The sequence below is a fragment of the Myxine glutinosa genome, chromosome 4 (assembly GCF_964187855.1).
Source record: "Myxine glutinosa chromosome 4, kmMyxGlut1.1, whole genome shotgun sequence".
In the NCBI taxonomy this organism is placed as follows: Eukaryota; Metazoa; Chordata; class Myxini; order Myxiniformes; family Myxinidae; genus Myxine; species Myxine glutinosa.
Genome location: NC_136264.1, coordinates 51832419 through 51847709, shown reverse-complemented (window position 1 = coordinate 51847709; position 15291 = coordinate 51832419). Strand labels below are relative to the sequence as shown.

At 40.0% G+C, this 15291-nt stretch overlaps 1 protein-coding gene across 2 annotated transcripts in view; it reads left to right on the top strand.

Moving 5' to 3' along the window:
- The window catches only part of LOC144888127 (kinesin-like protein KIF1C), a 270641-nt gene that overhangs the window by 177462 nt on the left and 77888 nt on the right, over positions 1-15291 (top strand). For both annotated transcript variants that reach the window (XM_068112313.2, XM_078775707.1), the window contains exon 3: positions 14536-14612. In XM_068112313.2, coding sequence (XP_067968414.2) covers positions 14536-14612 — 77 coding nt within the window. The remainder of the gene's footprint in view (positions 1-14535; positions 14613-15291) is intronic.

The following is a 15291-nucleotide window of genomic DNA, read 5'->3' as shown; positions in this document are numbered from 1 at the left end:
TTCATTCGATTTGTGAGGAAACGTGCCTTCACAATTTTGATTTGAATTCAAATGACAGTATTGCCGTGAAGTTTCCAATTCAGACTCAACAAGGAAATAAAAAAAGGCAGAGCATCAGCTGCGAAGACAGAGCATCAGCTGACAAGCTGGGAAGCCTTTGCCTTCTAGAATGTTGATGGAAACATTAGAAGAGACACTTCACAACAAGGAAGTACTGTTTAATAAATTGGGAAAACTATTCTCACTTATAAGAAAGAATGAAGGCCAATCTTATAAAGAGATACTATACGGAGAGTTCTATCTAGCCTGGTGTTGGCTTAGCGGTTAGGGTGCCGGCTTGGGATCCTAGGGTCCTGGGTTCGAATTCCGGTCGATCGCTGAATTAACACCAGGGGGGTTGACTCAGCCTGTCATCCTTCCGAGGTCAGCAAATTGAGTACCAGCTCACTGGTAATTCCCTGTGTGTCGCAAGAGGCGACTAACAGGATTGGCGGCAGGAAGGGCATCCGGCCATAAAACATTGCTTCAAAAAAGGGGACCACGGTGCCCCAAAAAGGCCAACCCCTGCTCTGTGGGGGAAAATGGCCTCTGAAGGTGGTTTTATAAGGACAGTTCTATTGAGCAATTTACTTCTTCATTCCTATGTGCTCACACTCAACTTCACATGGAAAGCTCTAAAGAATTGGAAATTGTGTTCATAATTCTTACAAGATAATTTTTTTTAAATCACCTTTAAAGAGGAAAGTCCCAACAAGAGATGATGCACACCTCTCCACCAGTGGTCACAATAAAATATCCCCCTCCTATAGTAGACACTTAAAAATAACTTCCACGACTAAGAGACATTGGTGATATGATGAAATATCAGCGTTAAATAAAATTAGTTTTGAAGAAGTATTATGTCACCTGGAAGAGGCAAATAAGTTTACATATTTTATTGTCACAGTTCATTTGAATAATTAGTTTGAAACTCATTCAAAAGCCATAGAGATCTCATACGAATGCAACAGCAAGCTGATCTAGGTTGATGAAAAGGTGGCAATATTTAATATGACGAATTAGTGCGCTTAAATTCCAAAAGAGCCAATTAATATTAAGTCCAAGATAATTGTTTCTGTTAAGAAAAAGGACTTCAGCGATCAGATTATACTTGTGACCGATGGATATGAAAATTATGATGTTAATATATACCATCACTTGAACTTTAAGTTTTTTTAAGCAAGGTAATTTTGACACATTCATCAGTTTTGAGTTGAGAACCAATTGGAACAGTTACTTCTTATGGCCCTGCTCCTAGCGGAATTTAATCTCTCAAATGTGTATCACACTTTTCAATGCTGTACAGCGGTTCACCTTTTTATAAGGTAGGCAAACATTTTGAAAGGCATTTTTTCCCCGAACGCACAGAGTTCATTTTAAAGGTTTTTCGGATCTACCACACGCATTCTCTGAACTGTATCTTTGAGTCAGTCTCTTTGACCATTATTTCATCCAAATTTTATCTTTTCTGGAGATTGTGCTGTCTTTGTTACAAGATGCGCTGCAAGATGAGTAATCACACAACAATCTCAAACAAAGCCACAACAAAACTGAAAGAGAACACCGAAATAGTCTGGAAATGATGACGTATCTGTCAGTTCTAACATTGCTACAAGACACACATTCTCAATGTATCAGTTATGAATACTAGTGTGCACGGAGCTTATTATGAAGTACAACTGTAACTGTAACTTGGTGGTGATCCCTTGGTCTCACCAGGTTATATTTAGCCATGAAACCTGTACTGATCTATTCACTTAATCAGCATGGGTTTGGAGCAGCATGGGATGCTCTTTTGACTATATGTAGCTGCTGCAGTTGTAAACACTTTGACTACTGCACGTTGTGTTTGTGTGAAACGGGATATTTTGCTATTCAAGCAGCACTGATGATTTATTTTCGGGTTGAAGAGAAAAGGATTGATGCTGTGAAGAGGAACAGGTTGAGATGGTTTGGTCATGTGTTGAGGAAGGATGAAAGTGACTGGTTGAGAAGAGTGATGGAAATGAATGTGGAAGGAAGTAGAGGATGGGGAAGACCGTGAAAGACTTGGCTAAAGATGGTGGAAGAAGAAATGCGGGCAAGGGGGTTAACAAGGAGAGATGCAGAAAATAGGGCAAAATGGAGAAGATTGTCATGGGGACCGCAAGGCTAACCCCCGCTCTAGCAGGGAAAATGGCCTTAAAATGCATGTTGTTGTGTGTTGTTGTTGAAGAGAAACGGAGATTGGTTGGGAAAAGATGTAGAAGCAAGGGAAGGAAATATGGGAGAAGGGTCACGTATCAAGGTGGAGGGGAAATGTGGGGAAGAGGGGGGGGGGGGGGGGTTAATTGGTTTCCATTTGGAAGAGTGGTTTCCACTATATTTGCCTACTTACTACATATATGGCCACCAATCAGTATTTTGTGATCGAGTTTGGCTGTTATTCCAGATCACTGTTTGACTTGTAGATTAAGAAAATGTGGAGTGCCACATCCTTTTTAGACAATCCCCTGGGTTTTTGCAATTGTGTGTGTGTGTGTGTGTGTGTGTGTGTGTGTGTGTGTGTGTGTGTGTGTCCCACTCTCCCATGTGTGTGTGTGTGACCCACTCCCCCCCTTTGTATGTGTGTTGTTTTTTTTAATCTGTCTGTTCAGGCCATAACTTTTTAACATTTGAGCTTTTGTCATGAAATTTTCAACAAACACTCATTATGAGAATATGGAGAAAATAATCAAAAATTGGGTCAAAATGTGAAAGGCCAAAGTCTAAGTGACTATAAATATCCCTTATTAGTCCCGCCACACGCGCCACAGCCTGTCAAGCCGAGACGGCCTGTTTTTTATCGCTTCCATGTTTATTTATTTATTTACCATTGAGCTTTAGTGTCTGTCAAAACCATAACACATTTACTAATTGAGATTTTATCATCAAATCTTCAACACAGCTTTATTATGAGAAAATGGAGACCACAAATGAATAAAATGTATGTATATATATATATATGTAGCTGTTTTCATCACGTTTAGTTCCAGTACATAGCAGATTTTTATATGCATTTTTATATACTTTATAGTCTTGGAAGAATGAGGGGGCCAAAGGGGTCAGTGTGAACCTACAAACAGTGGGGCAGAGGAGCAACAGGATAATAACACAACTAACAAGGGAATACATGAACTGATATAAAGAGGACAGAGAGGAAGGGAGTGAGCACAGTAACTTGTAATAAGATGGTTGGGTTAGGGTTGGAGCGGGGTGGGATTAATGGTGGGTAGAAAATATCGCAAGTAGGAATGGAGGATGACCTGATGCTTTTTTTATCTATTGCCTCTGCAAACGATACTGTGTGCACATAGTATTGCATCTCTCATCGTCTCAGAACTCTCCGTGATATCCTTAAGGCTTTTAACTTTCACCTTTTATCCTCATTTCCTGCATCTGATTAGCCCTGCTGAGGCATGCATGGAGGCTTTTAGTGGGTCGATGGCATGGTGTGGCTGATGGGGCAAAGTGCATAATGCACACGTGCCTCACCTTTGAAATGCCACACTGTATAGTACACAACTACATCTACATCTATATATCTACATCTATATATTATGTATATATATATACATATATATATGTGTACATATATATGTATATATATATAATATAGTGTTTGTGTGTGTGTTCTCGTGCGCACTTTGTCAAATCATGAACAGTCACTTTAAGTTGCTGGAAGATGTCTCTAGCTCACATCAATCTACAATTATATATGAATCCAAACTATAAAGTAACCATGTTTGCTTTATTAGCCTTGCTTCCTTTTAGTGGGAATATTTTAGCCTGTCCTAGTATGGCTCTACTGTTCCTTACAGCTCCATAGTAATTGCTTTACTGTGAATGTGGACCATGACTACCTTGAGAGATGGATATAGTGCTTGTAATTGCTTTGGCCACCATTTTATGCTACATGGTATTCCTAACTGTCTCGTTGTATGCTTTCATGCTATACTTTGTAAGTGACAATATATATTTTATGCTGAATGATTTACGGGAAGAAGTCTAAATCTTCCCGTCCATATGATTATGACCAGCTGCATGATGTCTGGCAATGATGTTTGCTCTTTCAAATATTTTCTCGAAGTTTTGGTAATTTGCCAGTATAAATTATATAAACGAGCAGAGTACCCACCTTATGGGCGGTCTTGTTCCAGGTATGTAGCATGTTCTTCTGACACATACCTTTGTATGGGCAGTGTATAGGCAACTGACAGCCCGCTCCTGAAAATAAAAATAAAAACAACCTGGGTTATGTGCATGAAGCAAAAACATGCCTACTGATCTATAATTCAAAACACCTCGCTGCACTGGAAAACGTTTGGACAGGAATACTATTCTGTAAAGGGGTGGGAATGTAATACCCTCTCCCACCTGGAGGCAGCGCTACACGATACACATTTACATAGAGAAATTATGTCCATACCCACCCCTCCCCCCAGCCCCACCTCCACCCTCAAGACCATCAGCAAAGAAAATTCACCTCTATACACAAATTGGAGTCATGCTGCATGATCCCATGTAGCAAGTCTGGATGTAATCGGGCCAAAACTGTAGGAGGAGTACCGCGACAAACACACAAACATCGGTCCGTGAATTAAAGTGAGAGTTTGTCAGTATATTAAGCTTTTATTTCAATTAAATAATTTTATATACTGATACAAATGCACTGACTTGTAAGAAAATGGTTGTATTATCATACAACTCGGTCTGCCAGGCTCAATTGGTCAAACTAGTGTCTCAAAGGCGAGGCCTTTAGCCCAGATGCCCCTAGTGCTTGAGGCTGGTATTGCAATGTCAAGTTTTTCACGTATTCTCCTTTTGTTTTAAAGCACAGCATTGGCAGAGAAGAACATTCCTAAACAATGTCTGATTTAAACACAAATATTGTAGTACAAATACTCATACAGTGTAACAAAAAAAGAAATTAATGACAAACCCCATTGGACATTGTGGTGATGACGGACCGTTACTCCAGACAGGATGACAAATATAAAGTCAAGACATAAAACAAATGCTCATCTTAAACTGTAGCTGCAAGCCAGATGTAAACACAGACACAGAGGATGAAGGAAGGAGATGCTCATAACTTGATTTGAAGCAAAGTCAGATGAAAATAGGAAGGACAAGGAATGAAGAAGATTGGCTTTATCAGTGCATTATCGTCTATGGATTTTCAGCTCCCGTCCTTCCGATGGAAGACTCGTTTGATTCCTCCACTGACTCTTTTATCCTCGCTACATTTACTGCTGAACGCCTCAAATTAACTTCTGCTCAACTAACTTTGCTGACTCGCTTGCTTTTTTTAGGCTTTAAGGGAGGCAGAGGGGTCTAATCATAAAACAGGAGGGGGAACCAACATAATTCAGCTTGATAATTACTTCCTGGACTATTAACCTTTTCATGCCTCAGTGCATTTGGCCACAAAATTCGGGCCACAAAATTTAATACCACAACACTCGTTACTGATTCATAAAACATAACAGCCTTATGGAACACTGTCCCCTTTCCTCCTGGATCTCCTTCCTTGTGCTATGGTGAATCGGTCCCTTCTTGGTCCCCTGTTTCCCCTTCTCTCTACTATCTATCTATTGCTCTTTGTACCTTTTTGTTTCACTCTAACAAGAGTCTTGGCACTTGTATCTTAAAATATACAGTATTTCTTATCAGGAGTAGGGATACTTACCTCACTGCTCGTATGCTCAAGTTGTCACTTCCACCACCGCAGGTGGACGGAGGTTATGTTTTCACCCCTGTTTGTTTGTCTTTTTGTCAGGATATCTCGATAAGTTATGGACTGATTCAGACGAAACTTCGTGGAGAGTTTGGGTGTGTGTGACAGGGATGAATTGATTCGATTCTGGTGAAGATCCAGATCTGGATCTGGATACTATAATGTTTTAAGTGATTCTTCACCATTGAGAGAGGGGACCAGAACCGATATACAGCACAATATATCAAAAGGTCATGGCCGGATTCGGACTAAACTTGGTGGATGAGTTTGGTAGGCGACAAGTACAAGCTGATTAGATTTTGGTTAATGTCGGGATACAGATCCGGCCTATCAGTGGGAAACAAAATATTTCCCTTTGCTCAGCTTTTCCACTTGTATACTTAGCTCACAAACATTCTCAAAAGTGTCTTTCAAAGAAACATTCTCAAAAAGGAATACTGTTCTCCCCTCTGGGCAGTTGCTCCTGCCTCACACCTGGCTCGGCTTCACGCTGTTGAAACCAAAGCTTTCAGAATCATTGGAATCTCCCGCGATGAAGCTAACTCCGAGGGCCTTTCACTTACTCACCGCAGGCAGGTTGGTGGTCTTTCCGTCTTCTACCGACTCCTCTCCGGCCTTGCTCCCCCAGCTTTCTCTGTGCTCTGTCCCCCAAATATTCCAACAGGTCGCACAAGATCTGCCTGCAACCCTCTTATGGTTAAACTGCCACAATCAAGACTCTGCTCACCTTCACTCCTTCATTCCTCTTTTCTCCCGCCTCTGGAACAAACTCCCACACTCTCTTCAATCCCACTCCTCCCTCCAGGTCTTTACAACAGCTGTTCACCACCATCTCTTATCTTCCCCCATCGAAAACCTTGATCTTTTCTATCCCCGCTAATTTTTTTTATTTTTTTTGTATACAAGATCGAGGCTCGTGTAAGAGCTAACATCAATCACAAAAAAAAAACGGACACACAAAACATACAATAAAAGGAGCGGGAGACAAGATGGGGAGAGAGAAGGAAGCACACAAGTACAACAGCAGAGAGCAGGGACATCGGAAGATCTGTGGGAGGGAGAGACTTTCATAGTCAATGATGATGGTCACTGTCAGTGAAATGGTAGACTTTCTGAGCCTTTGTCCTTATTGACCAAAATGTGACTTGGTTCTATTCATGTAATCAACAGTGTAGTTCTCATACCCTCTGTGATTACCAGTGTTGGCAAATGTAGTTTAACTATATCAAGAGATAACTTGTCCAGGCGTTAAAAGATCCAGAAAAACTTTGTTGCTCATTTTCATTCGATTTGTGAGGAAACGTGCCTTCACAATTTTGATTTGAATTCAAATGACAGTATTGCCGTGAAGTTTCCAATTCAGACTCAACAAGGAAATAAAAAAAGGCAGAGCATCAGCTGCGAAGACAGAGCATCAGCTGACAAGCTGGGAAGCCTTTGCCTTCTAGAATGTTGATGGAAACATTAGAAGAGACACTTCACAACAAGGAAGTACTGTTTAATAAATTGGGAAAACTATTCTCACTTATAAGAAAGAATGAAGGCCAATCTTATAAAGAGATACTATACGGAGAGTTCTATCTAGCCTGGTGTTGGCTTAGCGGTTAGGGTGCCGGCTTGGGATCCTAGGGTCCTGGGTTCGAATTCCGGTCGATCGCTGAATTAACACCAGGGGGGTTGACTCAGCCTGTCATCCTTCCGAGGTCAGCAAATTGAGTACCAGCTCACTGGTAATTCCCTGTGTGTCGCAAGAGGCGACTAACAGGATTGGCGGCAGGAAGGGCATCCGGCCATAAAACATTGCTTCAAAAAAGGGGACCACGGTGCCCCAAAAAGGCCAACCCCTGCTCTGTGGGGGAAAATGGCCTCTGAAGGTGGTTTTATAAGGACAGTTCTATTGAGCAATTTACTTCTTCATTCCTATGTGCTCACACTCAACTTCACATGGAAAGCTCTAAAGAATTGGAAATTGTGTTCATAATTCTTACAAGATAATTTTTTTTAAATCACCTTTAAAGAGGAAAGTCCCAACAAGAGATGATGCACACCTCTCCACCAGTGGTCACAATAAAATATCCCCCTCCTATAGTAGACACTTAAAAATAACTTCCACGACTAAGAGACATTGGTGATATGATGAAATATCAGCGTTAAATAAAATTAGTTTTGAAGAAGTATTATGTCACCTGGAAGAGGCAAATAAGTTTACATATTTTATTGTCACAGTTCATTTGAATAATTAGTTTGAAACTCATTCAAAAGCCATAGAGATCTCATACGAATGCAACAGCAAGCTGATCTAGGTTGATGAAAAGGTGGCAATATTTAATATGACGAATTAGTGCGCTTAAATTCCAAAAGAGCCAATTAATATTAAGTCCAAGATAATTGTTTCTGTTAAGAAAAAGGACTTCAGCGATCAGATTATACTTGTGACCGATGGATATGAAAATTATGATGTTAATATATACCATCACTTGAACTTTAAGTTTTTTTACGGCGTAGCCCATAGGGCAAAGCAGTCTAGAACAGTGTTTGTCCGTCCGTGTGTATGTCCCCTCAAACGTATACCAATCATACCTGAGGATCTGGTCACATGACAGGGTGATGTGATTATGTCTGACGTCATATTACGGCGTACAACGGTTGACTCCACACTCCAGCATTTTGATTCCAATGTCGTTTAGGCCGAACATATCGTCGAACCTGTCATATATCACAATCGCCATGCTCTACCTTTACGTTTTCAATTCAGTGTGAAACACAAACAAACTGATTGTTAAAATGATCATCAAATATAGAAAGCATAGACGTTATGGATCTTCCAACGACACAGTACGTATAGGCCTTAGGCTTCATGCCTCACCTTCAGGCCGCTTTGGTCAAATTAGCCCAGGTTTCTTAATACAGTAGTGTTGTTTTCGTAATAATAATAATAATAGCATTAATACTAATAATATAATAAATGTAATTGTAACACTGCAATCCCTTTGGTCGTTAATGCAAAATTTCTAGATTGAAGTGGTGTATGGTTCATGAATCAATGATAAGCGGTGTATGGTACAAATAACGCAGAAGTAAGGAATTGGCCTCGTTTTTTTTTAGTAAAATCATTTTCATAATAATGATAACGTAATGTTAATATTATAGTAAATCTAATCGTAACACTAATCCCTTCATAGTGACTGCAAAGTTACCGGAGGTTAAAATATATCATCTGCCATATATTAAAGTCGTGTCAGTTTTGTGTCCGGCCATCACGCTATGTCATTACGTCTATGATGTCATTACGACGGCTGACTCCACCGACCGACAGTTTCATTTACTCGTTCACCCGCTCACTACAAGAGCAGCAGGAAGGGTCATTTCTCTTTGGGGTATATAGATTACAGTCGATCTATGGTCGGGTCTCAAGAACATTCACCCCAGATCCACTTTTTTGAAATACCAACTTCTTTCCTGGAAGTCCTTGCAGTGTCCAAGTATTTTATACTCCCCCCCCACCCCCCTTCCCACGCCTCCTCCCCACAAGCCCTCTCCCTCCCACAGATCTCCCGATGTCCCTGCTCTCAAATGTTATATGTTTGTGTGCTTCCCCTTCTCTCCCCATATTCTCTACCGCTCCCCTTATTATATGTTTTATGTGTCTGTTTGATTTTTTTTGTGTGATTAATGTTAGCTCTTTCACGAGCCTCGATCTTGTATACAAAAAAAAGAAAAAAGAAGTCCTTTCTTCTGGACACCACACATACATATGAGAGACTTCTATTTCTAAATGATGCCAGAACTTCTTGTTACTACGAGATGGCTCCACATCTGGAAGCAGCTATAAATTTCAACACTCACGATCTTACACATACTGTAAAATCGAAACCGACATTAACACTTGTAACCTACTGTCTATGTCTTATTGTACGAATACAAACATTGACATTGTACAGAAAATAACATACTGCCTACCAGTCACTCGTAGAAATTGTGACGTTTGGCTTAAAGGCAGCTGTCACATCAATCGTGGATTGAAAAATATCCTGCTATCTCCTATTTACAACTGATGGCACAACCAACATAGCTACTCAATAGGCAAAGTTGTGGTCTGACATTTTGACCACCAATTGCATCAGTGGTGCAGCCACAACCACCAACAGATGATGCTACCCACAGCCATGTGCTGCATACGACAAAAGAAAAAGAAAAAAAAGTCTTCATCCAGACCCAGATGATGATCACTCGGTGGTAGAGAGACCTCAGACCCAAGCTCTTCCTATTTAGCATGAGCTATGTTAGTTAGGGGTAATGGCAAACAAATCTTTCAATCAACTGGGGCGAGAGAAATCCCATCATGCTTGGGGAATCCTGCATCAAGCCAAGGAAAAGTCAAAAGCATACGAAGAGGATGGGGTGAAAGCACAAAACACACTCATCAGCAAATCTGGTGTGATTGGGTGGATATCCCCTCCTTCACAGCTCGTCCCATCGGCTGCCATATTCTGAATTGGTTACAGGAGATTGAGAGAAGAATTGGATAAGCGTACTGACTGAGCTTCATTAACCCAAGAGCATGAAATACAAGTTTCCATCATCATCATCATCATCATCATCATCAGAAGCCCCTTGCGTTCTCACTGTAACCCCACTGCCCAAGGAAGCTGACCACTCCGCCCGGATTCCCCCATAGATTGAGTAGAGAAGAGATGTTGAACATCTGTGTTGTTTCATGTTGAGGGCAAGTTGTAATTAAGTGGTGTACGGTGTCTAGTTCAAGGTGACAGCGCAGGCAGAGTGGGTCCTGAGTTGGGTCGAGTTTGTGTTGATAGGTTTTGAGTGTGAGGCGGTAAACGGAACAATGTCTCGGTAATGTTACATGTTACTCTGGAGGAGTGTGGGAGGATTTTTTCAGATGGATGGATCACGCGGTGTGGTTTGTTGACTATTTTATTGTCGTGTTGTTGTACTGTTGTTGCAAAGCGATGGTGGTGAAGTGATTGAGAATGTTTTTTCTGAGATGTTGTGTTGCACTATCTGTTGACCCTCATGCGAGATTATATCAGAGGACTACCGAAACACAAGTTTGAGTAGTCCTCTGAATTAATCATGATCAGATTTAATATTATTTATTTATTTCCATATGGTGTAAGGCTTATGACGACCACACTTGGCACATGAACCCCCAACCCCATGGGTTCCAATCCACGTGGTCTGACCGTGTTCTAACTTATAAGTGCTGAACATCGAGCGAGGAAGCAGTACCTTTGATTTTTAAGTCTTTGGCAGGACTCGGCTAACATCCGGATCGAACCACCGACGTCCCAGACTCATAGCAGATGCTTGAATCACAATACTACTTAAATCTAGGTCTCGCATCGAGTTGTCACAATGTATCCGATACTTGATTCCCTCGATTCTGCATCGTGTTGAAATATGCAACTTCATTTCCTCCTGTTTGAACCTTTTCTTTAGAACTTCATCATAACACGAAATCGATCTTCAGACCCAGCTACCATCGGAATTTTGAGCCAGTTGCGGTACAATACCATGCTTCACATTGCTAACACTCTCCCCCCCCCGCCCACCCCTCACACCCCCAAACACGTCAATTGTTTGGTTCATCTTATGAAATAGCAATGTCTGGAGTTGAAAGACTCAGCCCTATTTTTAGCAGTCAGCTGCTCCAACAGGGAAGGCATCACATGTGTCTCTCTGTGCCATTTCCACGTGGACTTATGGTATGCAAGGAATTGTCGATGAATCGTGTGCTAAATGATTGCTGTATGCAAAAACTAACTACCAATTGTAAACCCTCCTTAATGTATGTTTAAATATTTGTCATTTCATTTTCATTCATTCTGGCCTTCTTGTGAAGTGTATTCCTTTTTGGTTACTTGTTGTTATGCACTAGTCCATTAAAAAGTAATTCTATACAATATCGAGCCTCAGGTAAGACCGAGGTGACAGAGCAAAAAGGCAACAAATTGATAATGGGGTCACAGTTGGAGATACAACAAGCAAGGGAATAAATGAACAGGAAAAGATGGCATAGAGAGTAGAGACAGAGAGGGAGAGAGAGACAGTAATACAGCAATATTGTGGATGCAAGTGGAAGATAACAAAGTACGTATGGTATTTATGTCACGACAATGGGGAAAGATTGCTGGGGAAACATTTATTTTATAACTGTTTTGTTAAAAAATGTTTTTACTTACCTGCCTCCCCCCACCCCCCACCCCTTGCCCCCTCTCTCCTCCTGGGACTATTTTATTCTTATGGACTCGGACCTTCCTGTGCGCACCCCAGGTTCAACCACCAGTTTTCAACTCATTCCGTCTAGCAGTTCAGGGGTCCATCAAAGTCAAACACACAAATAGATACTTCTCAAATTATAGTATGATTTTAAAAATTTATTGTTTTATTAGTTTTTTAAAGTTTTTTATTAGTTTTATTAGTATTAGTTTTAGTATTAGTTAGTTTGTTTTAGTATTATTAGTATTAGTTTTATTAGTTTTTTATTCGTTTATTGTTTTTATTGTTTTATTAGTTTTAAATTTATTTTATTATTTTATTTTATTATTTTTATTAGTTTTATTTTATTATTATTTTATTAGTTTTATTTATTTTATTAGTATTTAATAAAATGAATTTATTAGTTTATTGTTTTATTAGTATTATTATTATAAATTTATTATTTTATTTTTTTTTGTTATTTATTGATTTTATTAGTTTTATTGTTTAAAATAATTTTATTATTTTATAGTTATTTAATTATAGTATTAAACAATTTATTTATTGTTTTATTCGTTTATTTAAAATTTTTATTTATTTTATTTAAATATAAATAAACATTTATTTATTGTTTTATTATTTATTAATTATAGTATTTATTTGTTTTATTTATTGTTTTATTTTATTAGAAAGCCTGGTGTTGGCTTAGCTGTTAGGGTGCCGGCTTGGGATCCTAGGATCCTGGGTTCGGATCCCGGTCGATCGCTGAATTAACGCCAGGGGGTTGACTCAGCCTGTCATCCTTCCGAGGTCGGCAAATTGAGTACCAGCTTGCTGGGATGAATGATCATGGTGTGTACCCCAATTTAGAATAGGCACACCGTATCCCTGCGCATCTTAAGAGCGTGACCAAGGGTTGGCGTCAGGAAGGGCATCCGACCATATAAACATGGCCTCAAACAGGGAACCATGATTGGCATGGGGCCCGCAAGGCTAACCCCCGCTCTAGCAGGGAAAATGGCCTTAAAACGATCATTCATTCAGTCCCCTACCCAGATGGGACTAGAGGGTTGCTCTCCATCCGTCTGTCTGTCTGTCCGTCCATCCATCTGTCCTCCCCACCTGTGGTTTTCTGCACTTTTTTCCATACCCTTTAACATATTCAACTGAAAATTGATACCTGGCTTTATTATAAGTTGCAGAACAAGTTAGAGTTCCGGGGCGTTTCACCAATTTTTCACGGAATTATGCCCTTTTTGAACTTGGAGAAAATATCACATATTATACATGGGCCAATTTTCCAGACTTTCCCCCTTACCCTTTAACATATTGAACTGAAACTTGGAAGGGAGCATGCATTCCAAAGCAATTCTCCCTCTTGTTGTAGAATTGTTTAGTATTTGCAATGTTAATGTAATATGGTGGTTCTCTCTCTTTTCTGTTCAACACGTTTAATTTCTCCTTTTGTGACATCATTTAGTTACATAAGAGAATGCTTGAGATTGCTTACCAACTTACAGCAATTTTTTTGATTCTAATCTTGTTCCACCACTTAAACATACACCTACTTCAAAGACGAACAAGTGATGTCATCACTAAATTAAAGCACAGTCTCCTGTGAAATTCAGCTGGTTTTATGTTCTCCTTCACAAAGAATGTTATGATGCACCTCTGTTCTACAGCGCTTGTGACTATCTTGGCCACAATTTTTCTTTTTCTTTTTTTCAAAATGCTTTGACCAGTGTTGATGTCACTTCCTGTCCAACTTGTTCAGTGTAGAAAATATCAATGCTCAAAATTTCAGCATTGAACTATTAATTTTACATGTATATGAGAAAAGGAGCCATGTCTGTCTGTTTGTCATCCTATAATTTGAGAATGAATTAACAGATTTCAATGAGACCAACAACAGTGGATTAAGGGAACTACCAGGAAGGTTTGTGATGCAAAAAAGAAGGAAGGAAGGTTTGTGTTTGAGCATGGCGAAACTGTGCAAACACTATGTTGTTACTTGCTAGTTATCCCCATATGAAGGGCAGGGTCTCCCAGGAACCCCTTTTTGTTCTTGCTACATAGATTAGCCATCGCAGCTGTGCTGAGGAAATAGAACGCCCATATTGGAAGAAGTGCTTGAGATGCAAGGAATCGGAGCACGCAGAGACGAAGAGACCTTAGAGTTTGTTTCCTGGCATGGCCCGTGCCTAATACGTACCCCAGACAGCTTGATCAAAAGAAAGAAGAGAGAGGAAGGGGGAGGTCAAGAATTTTTATTTTCTGATCTTCCTCTTAGTAACATGCATATTGTTCACAGTTCAGCATCTGAAAAGGCTGTGATGAATGTCCTATTAACACTCTCCCGCTCCTCACTCCCTGAGTGATGAATGTCAGCCTGCGGTAGCAGAGGTAATAATGATGTCTGGAATAAATAGTTTGATCTCTTCACAAATCGTGAATTGTGATGATCTCAACATCTGTTCACAGACAAATAACCAATCGTAATCATTGTATGTTTTGTTTTGCAGCTATTTCAAACCCTAAGCAACCAAAAGAGCCTTTGAAGACGTTTAGCTTTGATTACTCATACTGGTCGCACACAACCGTGAGTTCTGGATCTTACTTGGGGACAGTAATGGTTGGGGATGTGGGGAAGGAATTATGTGGGGCTTTTGGTCATTCGTCACTTTAGATTGCATATTCTTGCAGTGTTTCATTCAGCTTGTGTGCAGTTTGTTCATTCAATGTGTTCTTCTCCCCCGTCCCCTTGATCTCACTCTCACTTATACTCTGCTGTTGGTGTTTCCACCCCTTTTCCATTTTTTTCCGTTACATTCTGCTCTAGCTCTTCCACGAGCCTCGATCATGTATACAAAAAATGGCACAATCATCTTACCGAATTCCACTAAGCCAGAGTAGCATGCCCAAAGCACCATTTTGGGCACGCGTCTTAATGGGCACACATCATTTATTACTCGTCTTGGCGATGGTCTACTCTAGCCATGGTTTTGAGTGTCATGCTTATATCATGGGGGAAAATTTTAATGAAAAGATGGAATTTTTGAGCTCTGTAGAACTTCCATTGCATTTTCATTTGCCCATTTCCTTTCCTATATAATTATCTAACCTTTACTCGCCCAAAAAGTAAATAAAATGTATATTTGGTGCCTTTTGTGGCTTGTCAAAATACATCTTTCCAATGTGTTTGATTGGTCCAGTTGAATAAAGCAACCCGCTTGCTTTTGTGTTCTATGGCATATTCTTCTCATTATAGGCTGGTGTTG